The 9,377-nt window shown below is 35.0% G+C and overlaps 2 protein-coding genes across 13 annotated transcripts in view; one reads left to right on the forward strand and one right to left on the reverse strand.

Annotated features, from left to right (window-relative positions):
• Positions 1 to 4,654, forward strand: part of LOC110835440 (focadhesin) — a 49,895-nt gene extending 45,241 nt beyond the window's left edge. For 6 of the 10 annotated variants that reach the window (XM_022075646.2, XM_022075649.2, XM_022075647.2 and 3 more), the window contains 2 exons: positions 144 to 320; positions 2,699 to 3,166. In XM_022075646.2, coding sequence (XP_021931338.1) covers positions 144 to 320; positions 2,699 to 2,860 — 339 coding nt within the window. In that variant the 3' untranslated portion in view covers positions 2,861 to 3,166. Of the gene's footprint in view, positions 1 to 143; positions 321 to 2,698; positions 3,167 to 3,992 lie in introns of those variants that run through there. The other 4 variants (XR_002544905.2, XM_022075650.2, XM_022075651.2 and 1 more) reach the window with 4 other exon arrangements.
• LOC110835443 (lipid transport auxiliary protein 1) lies at positions 2,950 to 8,704 on the reverse strand. 3 transcript variants are annotated; one of them, XR_015533717.1, is made up of 6 exons: positions 8,545 to 8,702; positions 8,208 to 8,396; positions 5,748 to 5,907; positions 4,266 to 4,485; positions 3,867 to 4,179; positions 2,950 to 3,028 (listed from the first exon to the last, which is right to left on the reverse strand). XR_015533717.1 is itself a non-coding variant. In XM_022075664.2 (5 exons), exons 2-5 carry the CDS (start codon positions 8,364 to 8,366, stop codon positions 3,963 to 3,965), a joined length of 756 nt encoding a protein of 251 aa, XP_021931356.1. In that variant the 5' UTR covers positions 8,367 to 8,396; positions 8,598 to 8,704; the 3' UTR covers positions 3,171 to 3,962. The 3 variants fall into 3 exon arrangements, 2 of the variants coding, with proteins under 2 accessions (XP_021931356.1, XP_021931354.1); XM_022075664.2 differs by lacking the exon at positions 2,950 to 3,028 and having other exon boundaries at positions 3,171 to 4,179; positions 8,598 to 8,704; XM_022075662.2 differs by lacking the exon at positions 2,950 to 3,028 and having other exon boundaries at positions 3,171 to 4,179; positions 8,545 to 8,703.
• Positions 8,705 to 9,377: the final 673 nt, after the last annotated feature.

The raw sequence follows: 9,377 nt of genomic DNA on the forward strand, positions 1-9,377 counted from the left end.
AACTATTATAAATGAGCTGTTCTTGCTTTCCTCAGACTCTCCACACAAATGCAAACATCCTTACCAACTCACAATTCATTATAATCCTGACATTCCTCATTAAATAACCCAATAAACATCAAATGATTCTTCTTTTTCTGTAGGCAATAGTTTTTCTGTTTGATGTGTTTTTGCTGACTGTGGTAATACTGTCTGGACACGACTGTTTTGCACCAACACTTGACAGCATAGCATCATCACGGGAAAGGAGATTGCTGCTGTTCCCTCAGGCTCTTCTTACACTTCTTGCAAGGACACAGTGGAAAGCAGTTGCATCACAGGTTAGTCTTTAGATATTCTTTTGCATTATTTTATAAGGTGCTATGAAATATCATGCATTTTCTTATTTATAGGTGAATCAAATTTAGCACTTCATACCAATCTGGTAGGAAGATTAGATTTCAGGCTCTCATGGCAGTGAGTATGGAGATTACTGTCTTCTGGGTTGTAGCACAGTCTAGTCTGGTATAAGTTTACAAACGTTCCAGAGGTCCTTGCTGCCTCTATCATCAAGGTGATGGTGGAGGCAGCAAGGACCTCTGAAATGTTGATAGACTTCTACCAGACTACATGGCACTAGAACCCAGGTGGCAGCAATCTACATGATAGCAAGATGTTTAATGTAATTTAAAGTTTTCATGAAATTGGGGAAATGTTTTACAAATTCAGATAAGCTAAGGTAATCAACTATGGAACTCTGCAATGTTATAACTCAGCAGACTACGATCCAAACATGTTTCATGTCAGCATGAAATGCTATGCAGTATGCATTAGACTGCTGTGGAATGTACACAGATGACAACTCCAGCTTTGTGCTTCCATCTTGTGAATAGTCTTTAAACTATAAATTCTACTTGTATGACTGGATCTATGAATTTTTTTGCTGAGTAAACAATTGTGGAAATTTGTTAATTTTAAAGGCACTGGCCAGTAAGTGGATTTACCCAGGCATATATGTGGGAATCAATTTCTTTCCTTATAAAGAGGAATGGAAGTACTGAAAAACAAGTTATTATTTTAAAATAAAGTGCAAGTTTGAAGATGGCTGTCTTCTAGGTTGTAGCCCAATGATCACCCTGATGCTGGAGGCAGCATGGACCTCTGGAAAGTTGGTATACTCCTACCAGACTACAGGGTGCTACAACTCACTGCCATGAGAACCTCAAATCCTACTCAGTGCAGTTTTGCATGTTGAAATTTAAATCATCGGTGGAAACTTGTCCTGCAGCAAATAGGGCCTAGTATTAAATCCCTTCCACACAGAAAGGGTAATTTTACTTATTAAGTATAAGATACTGCAATTGCGTCATATTGTGGTTTGTATATTAAAATATATATTAAAAGTTTACAGTCACTCACAATTATAATAATAATAAAATAGTATTAAAAGATTTAAAACATCATTAAATACACTACTAGTTTCGGCTACATTCAGCCATCGACGGGTGTATGCTGTATAAACCTATCACCATTTTTTACTGATTTATAACGTTATTCATATATCACTGTCTTCATTCTTGATGTTGTTCTTGTTCTTTACCGTTTCTTGTTTTGTTGCATTATCATTAGTCATCAGTAAAAAATGGTGATAGGTTTATACAGCATACACCCGTCGATGGCTGAATGTAGCCGAAACTAGTAGTGTATTTAATGATGTTTTAAATCTTTTAATACTATTTTATTATTATTATAATTGTGAGTGACTGTAAACTTTTAATATATATTTTAATATATATTTTATTAAGTATAGTAAATGTTATCATGATTTATGGTTTGAATATGGCAAAAAGGAATAAAATTATAACACTTTAATAGAAACTATGTGCAGTCAGTGGGCTGGTCACTCACTACTCTCACCAACACCAGAACACCCAACGGTCATTGCCGGACATGGAAATAAAAAAATAGACTATAATCAGTAACTTCATGGAAACAAAATAAGAGTGGGCAGTTTTCTGAATCATCTTCTGGCCAGGATTGTAGCACGGAATAGTGCTGGAACTGGTTGAATAGTTACCCCAAAAGAAAGAAGGTATCCCAGATTCCTATGTTCCTTATGTGGTCATTGCAATTTCTTTTGGTATGAATTTCACCTGTGACTAGAACTTTTTCCTTTCTCTACAGGAAGTAAAAATTATAATACTAAAGCTGTGTTCTGTATAATAAATATATAGATTTTGTGATATTGTGCAAATACCATAGCAATTGAACTCCTCTGTATAATTTTTTGAAGATCTATGAAGTGTGTAATAGAACTGTAATAGGCCGTAACTGCTTTTACACCACATCCATTCTGTTTCGTCATTGTAAGTAACAGAATTAATAACTAACAAGGTACTGACTGCAATTATGGGGATAACAGGATCATTATGTAGGAAAAACAAAGGACATTTTGCTGCATGTAACATATTAAATTTATTACAGTATGTTTAACTTATTATAAAAGGTCTATACAGCATTTCTTGTCAAATATTTTTATAACTTATAAAACACACCAAAACACTTGCATTCCTTTTACTACAATATATGCTTCATGTCTAAAAGACTACATGGTCCCCAAATAGGGATGAACATTTTTATGTTTCATATGTGTGCATGCACATGCGCAAACACATCATGAGATTGTGATACAATAAGATATGATTTTTTTCTGTTTGAGGTGATGGAATGGCTATACCACATGCAAAACCTCAGTGCTGTTTCACCACTGTACGCTGCTGCATTTCGTCACGGTTTAATGGCTCTACGGCATGACAGATATTTCAAGACATTATCGGTGTGGATGCGATTCATTTCCTGCAATCCAATAAAGTTCCAGTAACAGAAATTATGGAAGTTCACATACTACTGCTAAATGTAAGATTATTTAAAAAAAATGGGGTCTACAAAAGAGTTTGTACCAAATACTAACCTGCATTTTATAATGTGTTTCTTGATCAGTATTTGTCTCTTTGAGTCCACTGCAGTTACATATAAGTCACATATTGATCTGTGAGTGAAGTAACAAAAAGTTCTATGTTATTTACAGATATACATTTATGTTATAGTGATATTGTAACCATAACTTTTCTTGCATTTGGTTTTTGAAAATTCTATTCCAAAAAAGAATAAAACCTGAATAAGCCCAGTAGTTTCTTAATTCATAGTGTAATTTATTTTTCAAAGCTGAAAGTCTTCCTTTCAGAATGGAACATTTTGTTAACACCACTTATAATGCAGTGCAACAACAAACTAATGACGTAAAAACATCTTACAACAAATTCTATTAACTGCTACTTTTATCATATACAACACATTTTCCTCCAAAACCCTTTGTGCTATTTTTACAAGCTTCTCTAATGTCGTATACTCAGTATTTTTCCCTGACTTCAGAGTGTGAGTGTATATATATATATATATATATATATAAAATACTGTAAATTTGACTGATGAGACTTGTAGACACCTTTTCACTTCCCTATTACTGCCATTATTTACATCTGCCATGTATTTACAGCAATCAACTGAGAAGCCTGTTTTTCAGACACAAAATTTACCTTTCCAGTAAGACAAAGAAGTGTTACTGTGCCAGTAAAAGGTTGTACAACTCTCCTACAGATGTAAGATTTTTTTTATCATCTGAGCTGAATAACTGCCCAATATAGCTTGTGGGTTAAATGCTTCTACAGTAGCACATATCACTGGTGGCATGAAACATGTGCTTCTATAAGCATGTAGCACTCAAAGGGTTAAAATCATTACAATGGTATTTCTGCATTTAGAAGAGAATGACATAAATTACAAATTAATTCAGCCTTTAGTGATCCCTTATGAAATTATCTACTAACCTTCTATTATAGATAATTTGTGTAAATTGGGTACAAATTATTTTATTGGCATTCCTTGAGCATTATAGTGTCCATAACACAAACACCCTGCACTTGTCAGACAGAAGTCTCATTACTTTTTTCCAGAGATACTGGCAAAGAAGATGGCCTTATATCTTTTTCATTCACACACAACACTTCATCATCTGCTACTTTCCTGTCTGATCTGAGTTTGGCTTCCAAAAAGTTGCGGTACTTGTCTTGACCCCTTTTAAGAGGCGTGCGACTTGGGCTTGACTTCCGGCTGTTAGGATACGACTTCAGCAGCTTTGCCCTGAAATATAACATAGCAGTCAAAATTGATGTCCTGTATTCTACAGTGCTGTATTAATCATTTCCTTATATTGAACGCATACTTACGCATCCAACAGTTTCAAAAGCAATTTCGAGTAAACCTGATACTCCTCATCCCCAAATTCACCAGGATCATGCCGGGCATGCTCATACAGGTCACAAAACTGATGAACAAGTTTCTGGCCCAGACCATTAAGTGGTGCTGCTAGCGTTGTAAGTAGGTATGCTCGTAGATTTTCAGAAGGATGGCGCAGTAAGCAACTGTCCTGCTTTGTGATTTCTCGCTCTGAAATTAAATATGTATTTGATAACCGCCAACAATTAAAGTAGTGTCAATAAATTTATATCAGCTGTTATCCAACTGAACTATTATATTTGTATCATTATCGCCATTATTGTTTGAGGATATAGTGAATGCTTGTAAAATAAACTTATACAGAACTTAAGAAACTTAATGTTTAAGTGACATGTTATTCTGTTGTTAGCATTTACTTTCTATGATTTACCAAACTGAAGCCAATGTTTCAAAACTCTTTTGACCACAGAAGCTTTTAGCCTTACAAATAAATAGATAAATAATAAAAATACAATTTCATTCCAGACAAATTCCAAGTGCTCCTGCTTCTACTCTGTTTTTAAGTATAAGGTGCATTAGTCTCATCTAGGACATTGGATATTTTAGACTGGTTTCCAAAACAACATAGTTACTGTCAGGGCTACAGAAATGCTTACCCCTCTCATCATAGATAAAGTGAATTTTATTAAGTGGCTAACAGATTTAACCTTGACAGAAATTTCTGATGTTCTGAGGCAGTTGTTGTCATAGTCGGATTTTCATCAGGACACTGTTCAAGGCTGATGATGGGCACTGCTCTTTGTTTTAACATGCTTATTCCAGAAAAGGCAAGAAAATTGTGAAATTTTGTACACTAGCCATAAGTACTTAAAAATTGGCAATGAAATTTTATATTCAATATCAGAAAACAGGTACAAATGGAATGAACAAAAGTCAAGAAGGAAAAAATTGTTTACATAAAAACAAAATTAATACTGTACTAATAATACACAGACTTTTCTCGCATCATTAAATAACAAAGTTCAGTATATAGCACAACAATATAAAATACTGATACCTGAAAATATTACTGGCCATCATTGTGTAACATAAAAGGCTCTGTGGTAAGGAAAACAATTTTGAGTCTTATAAGTTGAAATTCTTGTAATCTTTTAAACATCACATGAAGATTGTTTTCTGTTCACTACTAAGTAAAGTAAAGCTGTCCCACTATATGCCATGTAGGCACTTGGGGGGAGAGGCCATACAGCTCCTACTGATTCTTAACCTCAGCACTAGATGGGGTAAGTGGTCATCATCACGTCCCGGCCTCACTTTGCCCCCAGAGCCAGTCTGGATGCAGAGGCTAGAGGAAAAATCCACTGCCCCTGTTGGGGATCGAACCCCAATCCAGTCCGTAGCCAGTCACTATACTGACTGAGCTACCTTGGCTCATCAATATTACTATATAATAAAATTATTAAAACATGTACCTAGTAGTTTTATGTCATCAGCTGCTTTCAACCTAAAGTAATGAGGTGGCAACTCTGAGCCAGGTTGTAAAATGTAACGACAATCATCATTTATTAGTTGTGGCTCATATACAATACGTGGAATTACATCTATTCTTCGATCAACTTCTCTCTTCAATGACTGTAAAAAATACAATCATATCTACATTAAAATTGATTTCACTTTAAGTTCTGATCTGTACATCATTCAATTTAACCCCTCATTGATGTCCAATATATTTAGTATGTGAAACCCATGTATAACTGTTGGATAGATTCAGTATGTTAATAACCCTACTGAGTTTGGACATCATAGATATACTGATGAACACAAATATACAGATGCATCCCACAGACCTAGAAAGCAGAGGGCAGGGCATTTCAGAGAACAAAAAGTTCAGAAAATATCCACAAGTACATAGTTACAGAACATTTTCCAAGAACAAAATACACTACACCAGACTAAAATAATTAACATAATTATGTTATTAATAAATGCTTATCAATTTTACATTATATTTAAAGATAGCTAAAATTTCACTACCCCCAAAATACGTTTGTTACAAAAACAATATGAATATCCATATATAAGAAAATGACATTAGATTATTGTAAATGTAGAAAATTATATGCACTTATATACAACTTTTATAATTAGACACATATTGCAAGCACAAAACTATACACAACATTTAAAATCAGGTACCTTGATTATAGTCAGTTAATCAATTCTTAATTAACTACTCTTTTGCAAAACTAACAGTCTGCTCAGCTAGTCACCAAATTTCCTGTTTTTATGGAACCTGAAAGTTCACTACCATGCTTACATGGCCCTGCGACCAGCCCCATACTGAACCAGAAGAATCCAAGGCATAAACTTCAACCATGTTTCCCTGAGATCCATTTTAACATCCCTGCATCAACACCTAGATCTTCCAAGCAGTTTCTCCTCTTCAGGCTTTCCAACTAAAATTTTAAAAAAAAGTATCTTTCCCATGAAAACCACATGTTCTTCTCATTTCATTTTCATTAATTTGATCATCCTAATAATATATGATGAACAGTTCAAATTACAGAGCTCCTCATTATACAGTTTTATCCAACCTCTTGTCATACCATTCCTCTACGGTCAAAATATTCTCTTTAGTACCCTGTTCTGGAAGACCCACAATCTGTGTTCTTGTCTTAATGTGAGAGTCCAAGTTTAACATCCATACAAAACACCAGGTGAAATTATAATTTTGCATACTAATCTTTTTTTTATGTTTTTAGATCACAAACAAGAAAACAAAATATTCTCCAATGCATTGTAGTAAGCATTCCCCCGATTTATTCTATTTTAACTTTGCCAAGAATGTAATTTTTATTTATCAGTCTTATTCCCAAACATTTGAACTCTGCCACATTTTCACAGGATTTATAAGCCACCTTTACGTAATGACTTTTCCTGTGGTCTTGTGGCAAGATATGAGCATACACTTACTGCATTTACTTCTAGACCAACTCCTTTACAAAAATTTTAATACAGTTGTTTTTGCCTGTGGTATGTATATTTTCACCCAGTAAATTTACATCATTAGCATACAGCAGTAGGTGATGTGTCTGATTCAATTCCAATCTGTCTTTTCCTTTTGTACCTTCATGCTAATATAATCCAATTGTGATATCAGGCTAATATGAATATAAAACACATCAGACATAATGTTTACTTATATTGAGTTTACTGTAGGTTTCATTTAAAAAAATTTTAATTAGCCTAACTAGTTTCATTGGTTTCCTATCACATCTTAGTCTACTGGCTGGGATTCTTTCAACATAACCTAACCATTGGAGTTGTGAAGATTTCTGTCTTCTGGGTTATTGCGCCCTGATGACGGAGGCAGTATGACTTCTGAAACGTTGGTTAACATCGACCAGACTACACAGCGCAATAACCCAGAAGACAGAAATCTTCATACTCACCGCTGTGAGAACCTCAAGTCTTACATTGGAGTTGTGTTCTCTTAATTTCTGTGACCAAATCTGGTAACCTGTATATATCATAAAGTAAGGGAAGGAAAAAAATTGGGAGACCAAGGATAAGGTGACTGGATGACATGGAGGAGGATATCAGGAAAATGAGGGTTAGAGGATGGCAGAGAAAGGCGGAAGATAGATCAGAATGAAAGAAACTCGTTAAAGAGGCTGTAGTACCACGAAGCAGTATTAGTAGTAGTTTCATTGGTATGCCAAATTCAATGGGTATGTTATGTAATACTACCTCATAACTGAATTGAGGGATATGATACAGGTGATATACTGTACCACAGCACTCCCATTCTTTCTCCAGTATTTGGTTAATCAATGTTTGATAACAGAAATTTTTCTACAAGGCAGAATATGCAAGCCTAAAGGAATTCTTTCAGTTGTATTTTAAATTGTTTACTTTCAGGAACAACTCACTTTCTTTGCTCCATGTCCTATTGGAACATGTGGTCCACGCCTTGATCTTAGAGAAAATCTCATTATTTGCCTCTTGGCAAAAAGGAAGAACAAGATGACTGCAAGTACACCACAAGCAATGATGATGACAACTGTTACACCTGACAACTGTTCTGCCATAACTGTTCCCAATTAGAGGAATAAATTTTTCTGGAATCAGACAAATTTCAGACAAGGTGTAGTTAAAAGGCATGGTTATTTCATATATCTTGGGTAAAGGATTACTTCACATCAGATTTAGAAACCAGGCTTAATAACCCTAAAATGTGATTTGAACGAATAACATGTTTCACTTTACCACGAACTTCTGCTTATTATAAAACACTGTTTCTGCTACATATTTTAATCTACCTTAGTTTTAAAAACAATAAACACATCAAAAATACTTCATTTAAACGCATGTGATTACAACGCCTAATGTCCGCGAGAGACATCTATGTATGACACCACGGGTTGCAAGCTGGATGGCATGAAATGATATGACATTACAACCACAGATGATTCGGTCGTAACCTGGTCCAAATATAAACAACCTGTATTTCTTATCTGTGCAATCTGTCTACGGTTTATGTGACATACATGCCTAATAGCATAAACCAAGGGTTCTCAATCTTTTTCGCCGGCGTACCAGTAATTCTAATTGAACACATTAAATTTACCAGTAACCTAATGCGTTCAGGGAAAAACTTATTTACGTTAACATTATCTTATGATTTTCTTAGTTAGTTCGCATACCACTCAACATTGGCTCTCATACCACAGATTGATAAATGCTGGCAAGGACAACTACCAAAGTTGCATGGTATGTCGGCAGTCGATGAATGTGTCTGTTAAGTTGGTATTTGCTGTCGTGTATGCATTTGGTCTTTAATGCTTTGAGCCGTTGTTTGTTTTTAACGCTATTTGATCTATGCAGGGATAACAACGAAAACAATGACAAAGCCTCGGAATTAAATTTTTTGCTTGGAACGACCCAGGCGACTTGAGAATTAAAATATGAGGAACCTATGTAAAACAGTTCCGCGGGATATGGTAGGTCGGGGTAACAAGTTGGTATCACAACGTTAATGATTGTGTCTGTCATGTTGGTGTTTACTGTCGTGGTGGGAAGTTGAGATGGGTTTGGTATGA

This window comes from Zootermopsis nevadensis, unplaced genomic scaffold (assembly GCF_977971745.1).
Source record: "Zootermopsis nevadensis isolate Lab colony 2312 unplaced genomic scaffold, Znev_1.0 Znev_ptg000005l, whole genome shotgun sequence".
NCBI classification, from domain to species: Eukaryota; Metazoa; Arthropoda; class Insecta; order Blattodea; family Termopsidae; genus Zootermopsis; species Zootermopsis nevadensis.

What these genes read in the sequence shown, in the direction of transcription:
- LOC110835443 (XM_022075664.2), bottom strand. Translation starts at nt 8,366, where the DNA reads ATGGCAGAACAGTTGTCAGGTGTAACAGTTGTCATCATCATTGCTTGT. An exon ending in TAGGACATGGAGCAAAGAAA is followed by an intron (nt 5,908 to 8,207) that starts GTGAGTTGTTCC and finishes TATTTTTTACAG; the next exon opens with TCATTGAAGAGAGAAGTTGA. An exon ending in TGATGACATAAAACTACTAG is followed by an intron (nt 4,486 to 5,747) that starts GTACATGTTTTA and finishes ATTTAATTTCAG; the next exon opens with AGCGAGAAATCACAAAGCAG.